General features: G+C 35.3%; 1 protein-coding gene across 6 annotated transcripts in view; it reads left to right on the top strand.

Moving 5' to 3' along the window:
* The window catches only part of LOC126253483 (tyrosine-protein kinase Src64B), a 300293-nt gene extending 286758 nt beyond the window's left edge, over nucleotides 1-13535 (top strand). For 5 of the 6 annotated variants that reach the window (XM_049954851.1, XM_049954853.1, XM_049954854.1 and 2 more), the window contains exon 12: nucleotides 5152-13535. In XM_049954851.1, coding sequence (XP_049810808.1) covers nucleotides 5152-5363 — 212 coding nt within the window. In that variant the 3' untranslated portion in view covers nucleotides 5364-13535. The remainder of the gene's footprint in view (nucleotides 1-5151) is intronic. The other variant, XM_049954855.1, reaches the window with a different exon arrangement.
* Nucleotides 13536-13793: the final 258 nt, after the last annotated feature.

Below are 13793 nucleotides of genomic sequence, written 5' to 3'. Positions count from 1 at the left end.
AAAGCAGGATGCTGTAGTTTATCCTGGACCCTGTGCTCTGCACTTTAATTTATCTTCAGCCTTGCACTTGTGTCATTGTGTGACGCTGAAATACTTGCGCAGTTCCACCTGGAATTCTTCCCAGCTTGTGAACTTCTCCTCATTGTTCTCATACCATTGCTTCGCAGTGCTCTCCAAGTAGAAAAATACATTAGCCAAACACATGGTGTCATCCCATTTGTTAAATTTGGCTATACGCTCATATACATTCAGCCACTAGTTTGGATCTTGGCCATAATCACCAGAGAACCCGGATGTATGTCTCATGTGGTGGCACACAGTTGCTATCATCGTAACATCCTCTTCTTCTTCTTCTGTCTCCGATAGATTGCGATCTGTTGAATATGGCTTGAACTCTGGTTCTTCACCACGTAAACGGCGTCTGTCGTGGCCTAATGGGGGTCAGTGTGTCATTGATTATGTGCGCTGTCACAAGTTCCAATACCCAGCATCTCCACGAGAATAATGTCATGTAGAAGAAGGTGTAATTAGATGAATGATGAACACTAATGTCACTTAACGAAGAATTATTCAGCACTTGCACATACAAGAGCGCGGAGCGAACTGCCTCCGGCCAGAACACATATGGTACATATACAGTTACAGAACATTCCAGTACAATGATTCTTGACATTTGTGGATACTTCTAGAATGTACTCAAACTGAATAAATAAATTAAAATTTTATAGTTTAGGTGAGTTTTGAAGTCATGACCCTCCATGCAACAGTCCAGCATCACAACCACCACACCACGGTGACCACACCACTCAGCCTCCTCTGCGACAATATACCAGTTACACTGCTCTTTATATGCTGCTATATGCTGTCTTTGTTGGAATGTTTATTTGACGTTACTTGGATGTTAGTTGTAGACATACTTGTATATCAGATTAGTTAGTTTTTTATTTTTTCCTTTTGACAGTTTGGATGACAGTGGATCAGTGATGTTACTTGTTTACCATCACCACTAGAAGTAGGTGACATGTGGAAATTTGGTTAAGTTTTGATTATTTTCTTAGGTTTGGTTCTGAATACATTTTTATCTGTATTATTATGTTTTATTTTCATTTTTTATGTAATAATTCTGTTACATTTACATCTTCCGATGTTCTTTGGTGTTTTTGCTGTTACTATGGCTGTGTGTTATGTAGTGTCTCTAGTTTGTTTATGTTACTCATTTTCCCACTTTAGAATATTAATATTGTTATCAGTATATTTTTTGTGATTGAGATCGGTTTGCTCGTAAGTAAATTTAGAGTGTTATTGTGAGCATGTGAATATATCTATATTCCTTCAAGGATGTCCATGATTGCTCCCTTCTGCATAATATGGAAAATTTCCAGTGCTTTGTTTATGAATTTTATGTTGTGTTTTTCAGTTTGTTAATGTTGAAAGAATGTGGATAGTTGCTTTCACTGTTTCTGGTGTGCTGTTTGAATGTAATTTTGAAGGACAAACCAGCAGTACTTCAATGTTAGATACAAAGAGCACATCAGAGACAGTGAAAACTACCCAGCCACATTCTTTCAGTATCTGCTACCAGAAAAACACAATGTAAAATCCATAAACAAAGCACCGGAAATCCTCCGTATTACCCAAAATGGAGAAATTATGAATATCCTTGAAGAAATAAAGTTATATTCACATACACACAATAACGCTCTGAATTTATTGAATGAACAAATTGATCTCGAGCACAAAAACTACATTGAAAACTATTGATGCTGTAAAGCAGGAAAACAGGTAAAATAAAGGAACCAGATACACTAAGTAACGCACATTCATAGCAACGACATAAACACTGTAGAACAAAGATATAACACCAAGAACACATCATAAGCCGTAACCACAACAGAATTATTGTATAAGAAATAAAACATAATAATCCTAATGGAAGCCATACAAAATTTCAGGTAATAGACATAATCAGAACCAAACCTAAGTAAATAATCAAAACATAACCGAATTTTCACACATCACCTACTTACAATGATCTCTATGTAAACGTATAATGTCACTGATCCACTGTCATCCAAGCTCTCAGGAGGGAAAATAAAACACAGAAAGTGACCAATCTATATCTAAAAATCAGATATATCAGTACATCTATGACAAACATCCAAATAATGTCTAAATACAAATTCCAAGACAGCATATAGCAGCATTATATTACACATAACATAAAAACACAAATTGAATGTATAATACTGTTACAATCAAAGTTACAATTTATAATATCAAGACTATCACCTATTACTGATGATGGCAATGTGCCAAAATAAGCTCATTGTGATTTCCGCAAGAAAACTCGTTTAGAGAGCAGTGTAACTGGTGTATCATTATCTTAATCATGTTACTACAAGAAAATGTTTTGCGTGAGTGTTTAATGGGTATATGAACCCTTCTTTGTGTTGTGATATTGACAATTGTTTTGGCCACTGAAGTAAGTCGCCTTTCAGGGTCATATAGTTACCAGTTGACCAGTCCCACTTCAGTTATTGTATATAAATATTTCATGGTGTGTCTTTTCTTTAATCTGGTCACTGGAGTGGGGTCTTGGGTGCTGACGTATTGATGGTATTTCTTCTTGAATTTCTATTATCTGATATAGTCAAATGAGTAGCTAACTAGTTCAATGATGGACTAGAGCTCTAGTGATGAGTGGTAGTGCCTTTGACCCCATGTTTTCTGTGGCACCTAATTAGGATAGCATTATGTGTATTGTTGACCTTTAGTCTGGCTACTGCTGGCAACCAAGAAATTGATGGCAGTATCTATCACCACAATCAAAAAGAAAGAAAGAAAGTAAGTTGGCAAGCTACTTCACTATCTGATTTGCCTCTCAAGTCTACTTCTTGAAGGTGAGTGAGAGCCTTGCTAGAGGGACAGTTTCCTGTAAATGTAGAATTTTGCTACCTTCATTGTAGCCTAATATTGTGCTATCACTGACGTAGGGTGGGTGTTTCACTTGTAGTTTTTAGTTGTGTGTTAATAAGATCATTGCTCTCTCTCAGCAATATATCCTTATATTAGTCTGCAATCACAGTTGTGTTTATAGACTCCAGGCATGTGCAGTTCGTTGACACCATCTTTCAGTTTGCCAAGCACTCCAGGTTCATTGCTGCTTTACTAGATCAGTTTGATGGCCACTCGGTGAAGACATTGTTCTGCATGACAACTGTCGTGCCACATATTGACAGACTACCTGTATATATAGGTGTGCCGAAAGTGGTTTGCTGACGTGTGAAAATTACAGAACTATCAGTTTAGTAAGTCATGGTTGCAAAATACTAACACTAATTCTGTACGAAGAATGGGAAAGGTGGTAAAAGCCAACCTCGGGGAAGATAATTTTGGATTCCAGAGACATGTAGGAACACACGAGGAAATACTGACCCTACGACTTATCTCAGAAGATAGGTCAAGGAAAGGCAAATTCACATTTATAGCATTTGTAGACTTAGAGAAAGCTTTTGACAACATTGGTAGGAATACTCTCTTTGAAATTCTAAAGGAAGCAGGGGTAAAATTCAGGGAGCGAAAGGCTATTTACACCTTTTACAGAAATCAGACGGCTGTTATAAGAGTCAATGGGCACGAAAGATAAGATTAGATTAGATTTACTTTCATTCCAATTGATCCGTAGTGAGGAGATCCTCCAGGATGTAGAATATGTCAGAAAAACAATAATAAATGCCAATATTTACAACTGAAACAAATAAGCTAATGTACATCCACAGGTCCCAAGTGGAATGATTGTCTTCTTTTTTTTTATTTTTTATTTTTTTTATTTTTATTTATTTATTGAACATGATATGAAAGAATCATTTTACAAACACTAATGCACTGAATTTAAAATAAAAAAGTTTTTTTTATTTATAAAGTAATAAACATGTAATAGGACTACTATAATACTTATTTACAATGAACACATTACTGCACTGAAATGGTGCAGAAGTTATATTGTACTTACACACACACACACACACACACACACACACACACACACACAAATCAGTTGGTTCTACTGAGAAATTCATCAGTGGAGTAGAAGGAGTTAACCACCAATAAATCCTTTAGGCTTCTCTTAAACTGAATTTCATTGGTTGTTAAGCTTTTTATGGCTACTGGCAAGTTATTGAAAATGTGTGTTCCTGAATAATGCACACCTTTTTGTACAAGAGTAAGTGACTTCAAATCCTTGTGAAGATTATTCTTATTTCTAGTATTGATTCCATGAATTGAGCTGTTGGTTTGAAAAAGTGATATGTTTTTAATGACAGATTTCATTAAGGAATAAATATATTGGGAAAAAGTGGTTAGTATCCCTAGTTCCCTAAACAGGATTCTGGTGTTCTTGAGTTCACACCACATATAACTCTTACTGCATGTTTTTGTGCCTGGAAAACTTTAGCTCGGCTTGATGAATTACTCCAAAAAATAATCCCATATGACATCGTGGAATGAAAGTAAGCATAGTATGCCAGCTTTTTCAATCGTATATCCCATATGTCTGACACAATTCGCATTGCAAATAGAGATTTGTTAAGACGCTTCAGTAGTTCTGTGGTGTGCTCTTCACCATTACCAACCTTCAACCCTTCTGAGCTGTGCAGATGGGAGCTATCCTTACATCACTTTCTTTGCTACTGTAACCTCCCTGGTTTAAAACTAAGGTAACTCACTGTGCCCCTACACAAGAGGGAGGGAGAGAGAGAGAGAGAGAGAGAGAGAGAGAGAGAGAGAGAGAGAGAGTGTGTGTGTGTGTGTAGACCATACATTTCCCATTACCCCTGCCCAATACATATCAGCTAGTTGCCTGCTGCTGTCTCATGCCATACTCTGTAAAATCACTTGCTCAGCTGTCTGCCACCTGCCTCCTCTAGCTGCACCCCAAGCTGGTCCACAGACAGCTCCCAACTCTCCCACGTACCACTAGACGCTTCCCTTTATTCCTCTCCCTACCTTCCGCCTCTCTCCACCCCTCACCTCAACCCAACCCACTCTGCATCCCCATCTCATCTATCTTTTTTGGCATATATTATTGCTGTATGTAAAAAATATGCTTTTTAAATGACACTTCAAATAAATTGTAATTATTTATCATTCCAGGCATGCATGGTCGGGAAGTGATCGAACATGTGGAAAGAGGTTATAGAATGCCCAATCCCGATAATTATCCCATCCCTGAAGCTATCTACAGACTGATGAGACAGTGTTGGGATGCTGATCCAGAGAAAAGGCCAACATTTGAATTTTTAAATCACTATTTTGAAGACTTTACTGTGACTTCAGAGATACCTTATAGGGAAGTGGTAGACTAATAAGTTTGGTGCCAGTTGCAGAAACTACATTCACACGAACACTCTGTGTGTGTGTGTGTGTGTGTGTGTGTGTGTGTGTGTGTGTGTGTGTGTGTGTTGTGGTGAATGAAAAGTAATCTGATTAGTGTGTGTCATAATAATAGTGGATAAAGAGTATTGTGCTCAATGTTTTATTTGCAAAGTTTTTCTTCTTCAGCTCCTGAAGGAAATTAGTGTGTTACTAAAGTAGATGTTACTTGTATTACAAAGGTTGGACAGTAATTTGTAATAATATATTTTATTCAGATAACATACAGTCTACTTTTGTATACACAGGCCAATAATGTTAGGCCAAATTAATTGAAATGAGGGGAAAAAGCAATGTATATACAAGGCTCTTCCAAAGACTTGATTGATTTTGATAAATACACATAAATTAAGCTCTATAAATGGCACAATCTGTGTGTTTCTCAAAGCTCTCTATAAATTTTCTATAAAATTTTTAAATAAATATGTGGTATGTGTCACAACCAATGTTCTTTAAGAGGAATTCTTGCAGATTTAAAAGACAGCAGTTTTATTATTATAGTTCTAAAATGCTTATGAGAGCATAATTGAAGATTAAATTGTTGGCAAGTAAAATTTAATATCGTGCTCCTATTGTATTCACTTTGCATTTACTACTTGTGTGCTTAGTCAATTTAGTACTGTGCTGCATGTATGTGATATTAGTTTTTGTTGTTTGTACATTGATGTTTGTGAAATATGCTCGCATTAATATATTTATTAATTGATGTGCAAAGTGACTGTGTTAGGGAAAGAGACTCTGTATGGAAATAATTAAAGTTTTGTTCTCTTTTTACATTGAAATTCATGAATTCTAGTAAGAAAGAACCTCAGGTTAATCACGTGAGTAATTGTTTTAAAAGTCATGAGCACAGATTTGATTGTTCATTAACCAGAAAATTGCTCAGAAGGAATTGACTGGTAGTATTTTTGCACTTTTCATAAAACTGTGCAAATTTGTGTGTATCAAGCACAAACAGCCACCCCCCTTCCCCATTCTTCCAAGTCTTTTGTGAGGACCATAGTAAGACTGGGTTAATACTTATCGATATTTTGCCTTTTCTTTTTGTACCTTTCTTAATGTGTTGTCTTTGTTCATACTTTTTGAGTCAATAATAATATCTGGTTAGTGTCTGTCAAGGCATTGTTTCTCTTTCTATATATGATTTTGAAGATTTTGCAAATTAAAACTAAAAAATTATAAATTTTTATGATACATATACTCACTAGCAGGCAACACCCTAATGATGTCACAGAGTGCATTAATAAGGCCACAGGATGCGAGCATGTTGCATTTATTAATACGGCAATAACTGTTGTATTTCATCCATCCTCAGCAACTGTAGTTGTATATAACGAAATAATAAGTAACCAGTCACATAAAAGAAATTTAATTTCTTTACTGGTTTCAAGTAATTAGTGCCCTTCTTCAGAAGGTTATACCTATCCTATTATTTGCAAGTGTCATCAATAAGATGTATACAGCAAAATGCCATGGTCATGTGGTTCATAGTGTCTGTACAGAATTAGTATAATGAAGCGAAACAACAAGTGCAGACATCGAGCCAGAATAGGAGCTAATCAGCTAATATTATTAGGTGAGTAACTCCTGTTCTGGCTCGATGTCTGTACTTGTTGTTTCACTTCTTTATATTTATTTTGTACAGACACTATGAACCAGATGCTGTATGCATTTTATTGTTGACACTCGCAAATAATGAGGTAGGTATAATCTTCAGAAGAAGAGCACTAAGTGCCAGAATATGGTAAAGAAATTAAGTTTCTTTTATGCAACTGGTTGCTTATTATTTCATTATCTAGTGATAACTGATTGTTCAGTTTTGCAGTGTAATCAATTGCAGTGAGTGTACTGATTTTGTTCACTGTTATTCTATTCTATCAGTAAATTATATTTTTTGGAGATTTTTGCATCAAAACTTTTTATTTATAGCTATATTGAACTTGCCGTTCATGTTATGTTATTTATAAAAAAACAAATTTTTTACTCTTAAGTTTCCTCACTCTAGTTCCTCTGGTGTGTTGTCAACTCAAAATATCAAAATGATCTCCTTTGTTGATTTGTGAGTATACAGTTTATTACAATTATCACTGAGATACAATTTCCACCCATCTTGTAAATTATCTTACATCTGTTACCAATTATATCAGAACGATGAGGAGCTCCTGACATTTCTTGTACTTAATAAGCTAGAAATATATTTTGCATTTGTTGTTATCAACAAGATACTAAATTATTTTTTAAAATCAAATTCTGACATGTAAGACATCATGTAACATATTATATTTGCTTACTCACTTGAATTAAGAAATGCCATATTATATGTTTGTATGAAACATTCTGTTATTTTAACTATCATTAATTATCATTGTTGTCTTGCTATGTTTTGATTTTTCTTAAATTTTTTATGTATAAAAACGTTTTTTAAGTTTCTTTTTATTATATTTGAGTCCATCCACAGCCCTCAAGCCTTGATTAAAAGTCATGGTCCTTCTGAAGTTGTGTATTATCTGATTAATATGCCTTATTCATCATTATTTGACAGTTTAAGCCTAAGAGTCATTCTAAAGTGTATCTAGTAAGCATAACAAAATGAGGACATGAACAATGAAGATTATGCCAGCCGTTGTAGCCGAGCAGTTCTAGGCGCTTCAGTCCGGAACCGTGCTGCTGCTACGGTCGCAGGTTCGAATCCTGCCTCGGGCATGGATGTGTGTGATGTCCTTAGGTTAGTTAGGTTTAGGTAGTTCTAAGTTCTAGGGGACTGATGACCTCAGATGTCAAGTCCCATAGTGCTCAGAGCCATTTGGACCATTTTTTGAACAATGAAGATTATCAGCTTGCATAGTAACAACCAAAGAAGCTGTCCTGGAACAGAAGATGTACGAAGACAGAAGGAGATGGCGAGCACTTGCACACCACACCCGGGAAACTGGCATTGGATAACGATGATGATGAGTAACAACCAACATGGTTACACATTCATTAGTATACTGAGAGAGAGCTTTTGTCTCTTTTTCTTGGTTTACTAATGACTGTGTACCTATGTTTACCGTCACTTTGGATGTAGATGTTTCTCCCACTTCATGTTCTTATATATGTCAGTTGTTATGTTTGCTAGATACACTTGAAAATAATTATTAATTTGAAATTGGCTAATAGCTGTGAATAAAGCATCTTATTCAAATAATACTGCCTCATTTGAAGCATAGTCAACTCTTTTTATGTTTGTGTGGAAGCTGCACACTTATACGCAATATACCAATACTAAAATTTGATGAAGATGATGATGATGATGATGATACTCATGGTCATTAGAGAGAAAGGAGCACAGACTTTAATACATGTATCTAAAATGCTATTGAACTGTTCACTTGATAACTGCCAGCTTTCCAGGGTAACAATGAGATAGAACAAAATGTGTAGTAGAACATCAGAGATTATATTTTGAGTAACATCTTCTGTTAACTACTCATAAATTTTGGGATGTTTCCCCATCTGTTCCATACCCAATTTTGTTTTCTTTGAACTATTTTTCATTTGTAAATGCTGATTGCGCACAGTGATACTTTGTCATGATTTATCAGGTATCATTTCTATTTCATAAAACAGTCTTGGAAAATTGATCAAAAAAATCAAACACCCTAAAAACATTGTTGCTGCACTTCTTCCCCCATATTTTATTGATATGGAAAGGATATTCTATTTTTTAAAGATAGGTTCCTCAAAAACTGGTACTCAGATTAAGAATTACGATATTTTCTGTGGTATTTAATCAATTTTCATATAGTGGCTTGTTAGAAAGATTTAAATTGTTGGATCATACAGTGTTATTGAATTATTCAAATTAATTAAAAGAAAAGATTAATTGAGATAATGACGTACCATAATAAAAGGTTTCTAAGTTTTTTGCACATTCATGTCAGAACCAGTGCTGTGATATAATGACCTTAAATCATTCACACTTACTGAGTTTGTAAGAAGGTGTACAATGTTGTAAGTTCATTAAATTTACACTGTTGAAAATCCTGAATCGGTGGAAACCTATTGGTTAATTTGAGCAGTAATTTATCACAGGCAAGACTTATATGCTCCTTAATGTTTGAAATCTCATTTGCATAGGTCTCAAGCCACTGGATGAGCATGTGGTTAAATATTTGCACAGGCTTGATGTAACTATAGTCTATGCAACAATTGTGTATTGGAGAATTGTTAATCTCATTTTTGAGTCCAGACTCAGGCAATTACAGTAATACTTGTGTGTTAATTACAGTAATACTTATGTGTTTAAAATCTGTGCAATATTCTCATCATTTACATTCTCAAATGCCTAAGAAAAAGAACGCTCAAAGGAACATGTTTATAAATTATACCTCTCTAATAACTTCTGTGCCTTTCAGTAAATGGAAAATACAAATGAATTCCCTGTAAATAGTTGGAAAATTGCTTTTGAATTTTGAAATACAGTGTGTAAATGTGATTAAAGACAAATAACAAGAATTTCATGAATCCATTTACAACTTAGTCATTTGTTATGAGCAATAAAATTGTATTTACATTTGATTTTTCCCAATTCATGTCCATCTCTTTCTCAAATGCTGAGGTTTAGATAATTATGTAAACCAGTCTGTAGAGATGATCTTTAGGTAGAGATTTTTGTGGACCAGTTATGTGCCCTTTAAGGTGGAGAGTTTTAGCTCTTCTTTGGGCAATTTTGGAATATTAGTAACATGGTACTCATTGTTAGTAACTAAACTTTATCAAAATACTTGCTTTGGTACTATTCTGAAAATTGCTTTAGTTCAAAAATATAGTCTCAGAGTGTAGGATACAAATTTATTTTTCTTGTTTATTTGGCATGTCAAGTGCACCCATTTATTTTCAGAGTTTGTACATTACTTTACATACATGGAAATAGTCAGGTAGCATATCTACATCTACATCTACATACATACTCCGCAATCCGCCATACGGTGCGTGGTGGAGGGTACCTCGTACCACAAATAGCATCTTCTCTGCCTGTTCCACTCCCAAACAGAACGAGGGAAAAATGACTGCCTATATGCCTCCGTATGAGCCCTGATCTCTCTTATCTTTGTGGTCTTTCCACGAAATATAAGTTAGCGGCAGTAAAATTGTACTGCAGCCAGCCTCAAATGCTGTTTCTCTAAATTTCCTCAGTAGCGATTCATGAAAAGAACACCTCCTTTCCTCCAGAGACTCCCACTAGAGTTCCTGAAGCATTTCCGTAACACTCGTGTGATGATCAAACCTACCAGTAACAAATCTAGCAGCCCGCCTCTGAATTGCTTCTATGTCCTCCCCAATCCGACCTGATAGGGATCCCAAACGCTCGAGCAGTGCTCAAGAATAGGTCGTATTAGTGTTTTATAAGCGGTCTCCTTTACAGATGAACCACATCTTCCCAAAATTCTACCAATGAACCGAAGACGACTATCCGCGTTCCCCACAACTGCCATTACATGCTCGTCCCACTTCATATCGCTCTGCATTGTTACGCCCAAATATTTAATCGACGTGACTGTGTCAAGCGCTACACTACTAATGGAGTATTCAAACATTACTGGATTCTTTTTCCTATTCATCTGCATTAATTTACATTTATCTATATTTAGAGTTAGCTGCCATCCTTTACACCAATCACAAATCCTGTCCAAGTCATCTTGTATCCAGAATATTACTGAAATATCTGAAAGAATCTACAGACTACAAGCACATAATGAGACGCACATCAACAAGGTAACAAATCTATATATGTTTCTAAATATTTTACTCATCACCAGAGTACGTCCAATGCACCCATCCAACATTCCATCCCAGGCAAAGTGTTGTAGATATGAAAACACTAGATGCACATCCTGAGTACAGCAACTGAAATGCCCAGCCACCAATCAAGATTTAGGTTTTCCTTGGTTTTGTTTGAATTGCTTAATGGCAATGTTGGGAAGATTGCTTTGTTAGGATGTGTCCAATTTTCTAGCCCAGTGTGAGCTTTGCCCCCATGTGTAAAGAAATCATCGCAGACAGAACGTTAAACACAAGTCTTTCTTCCAACAAACAAATACTATTCTATGAAATTGAATATGTTGTGTTAACTTTGTTAATATTTCGGCATTTCAGTTTTCCTAATTCCCATTAATCTCCATTCTTGTCAGCTCGATTCAACTTGTTTCATTTATGATAGGGATTTTCCTCTTCAGCTGGACTATGAGAATTTCCACTTAGGAAGTAAACTAGTATTGAGCTTTCGTTTGCAGAGTGGATGTGATGTCCAGTATGGTACTTCAAAACTTCAGTTGTGTCACAAGTCTATATTTGTTAGTAGAGATAGTAGTTTTCAGATATTTTCTTGTAGTGCAAAGTTCCCTTGATTACAGAGAAGTAAATGTCTTCTTTGGAAAGGATAATTTGCAATAGGAACTGCTGTGCACCACATACTGTAAGACCAGCACTCTTATCCTATGCAGTGATACGGCATTAGCAGACTGTTTGAAAATTGAAGAACTTTGTTTTAATTATTTGAAGTAGTACAGTGGTTTCATGGTTAATCATTCATACCTGATGAAGGAATGTTGTCAAAAGTTATGTTTACGGGGCCTAGGGGACTCAGTGTTTGTCAGAAAGTGTTGTGATTACTTTACAGATGTGCAGTTTGTATTAATGTGTTTTTGCTTTGGATAGCAAGTGTCATCTCTGCGTTTTCATGTAAGTGAATCACTGAAAACATAAGTTTGAGAACCAGTTGTTGCTTGCATATCTTGTTAAATGATTTAGTGTAACATGTTAATGGATGCTTACATTGTATTACTTAAATGTGAATAATTGGCATGGTGTCATTATGGTTGGATCTTAAGACTCAGAAAGTATTCTATTCATGTTCTGAAACTGAAGCAACCAACTTTATCATTATTACTAATTCACTTGGCAGGGAAGTGGCTGAGCTTCACACTCACACTTAGCTTCACACTACACACTATTTAATGACATTCAAAAGTCGTCTTTGTAGTCCTATATAAATTGAATCAATTTTAGATGTAATGTGTTACATAGTATATTTGTCGTACAGTATGTTCTATGTGTTATAATCAGGTCCTTTATGAGGTACAGTGCATCATTTTGTTATCAATTTAAATGCTAGACATCAGTTATGATTTATGCCTGGAGGTCACTGTTGTTTACATTTGAAACTAGTAACCACTCAGTGTTGCCTTTCAGTGTGAACTGAAAGCCTTGTACAAAATGAAACTGTAGTGTAAGGAGACAGAGAAAGCAGATGAAAATTTGTCCATTTTTTATTACTCCAATTCATAAAAACAGTAACTTGCTATTCAAAACATTGTAAGTAGTGTTGCTGTGGCTGTAGCCCCAGCTTCATTTTCATGTCTTTCAGTTTCAAGGAAGCAGCTATTTGTGCAGGCATTTAGAAAGTGTATGCCACAACTTTTCCATTAAAATATACTTTTTTCATTTTACAATTTCTTTATTTATACATTTATTTGTAATTTACATTACATGCAAAAGATATTTTGCAGGATTTATTGGTACTTAAAAAATGTTTGTGTGTAGTCTTTGAACAATTGTTCTCCAGAAACACTCTCCAGACTGGATTACTCTATGTATACCTCTTTCTATCATTATTACTGTACAGTATTTACCTACATGTGTTTGATATCATAACTGTTATTGTTCTGGAACAGAGGGACTGAAACAAAAGATATTTTTGAAAAGCTCAGAGCATCTTGTATAAATTAAATAGTATTATGTCTTCAAATGTTCTTCAAATTCAAAAGTGTGTTGAAAATATACAAATATAGGCTACAGTTGAAGGGCAGAAGGTGAATAGTACTATCTTCCATAGATTTGCTTATATATTTGTGACATAATTTTGTATTATACTGTAGAGTGCTTGAATGTAGATTCTCAGTTAAAGTAAATGTCGTATATTGTATTTTATGATGTGAACCTGAAAACTTTTAAGTGTATTTATGATGTATCTGTATTTATTTTCTGTGAAGTTTGCTGTATTAAAATATTCATTTATATAAAAAATAATTTGTGTAGAAGAAGAAAACAATTCTCCCATTTTAACAGTTTAGGCACATTATTGGTTAGAACATCAATGGAAATATATATCATATTTGACTTCTTACTGAAGTTTTCATTGCTTGTGGCTGACTGACACATATTCATATAAATGGTGTTTCATAATTCAGATTTCAGGCTTCTAGGGGACTCAACAGCCACCCGGAGTGGCTGCGCGGTTTGAGGTGCCACGTCACGGATTGCGGGGCCCCTCCCACCAGAGGTTCAAGTCCTCCCTTGGGCATGGGTGTGTGTGTGTTGTC

Source organism: Schistocerca nitens, chromosome 4 (assembly GCF_023898315.1).
Source record: "Schistocerca nitens isolate TAMUIC-IGC-003100 chromosome 4, iqSchNite1.1, whole genome shotgun sequence".
In the NCBI taxonomy this organism is placed as follows: Eukaryota; Metazoa; Arthropoda; class Insecta; order Orthoptera; family Acrididae; genus Schistocerca; species Schistocerca nitens.
The sequence above is the reverse complement of the archived record's forward strand: the minus strand, read 5'-3'. Positions and strand labels throughout refer to the sequence as shown.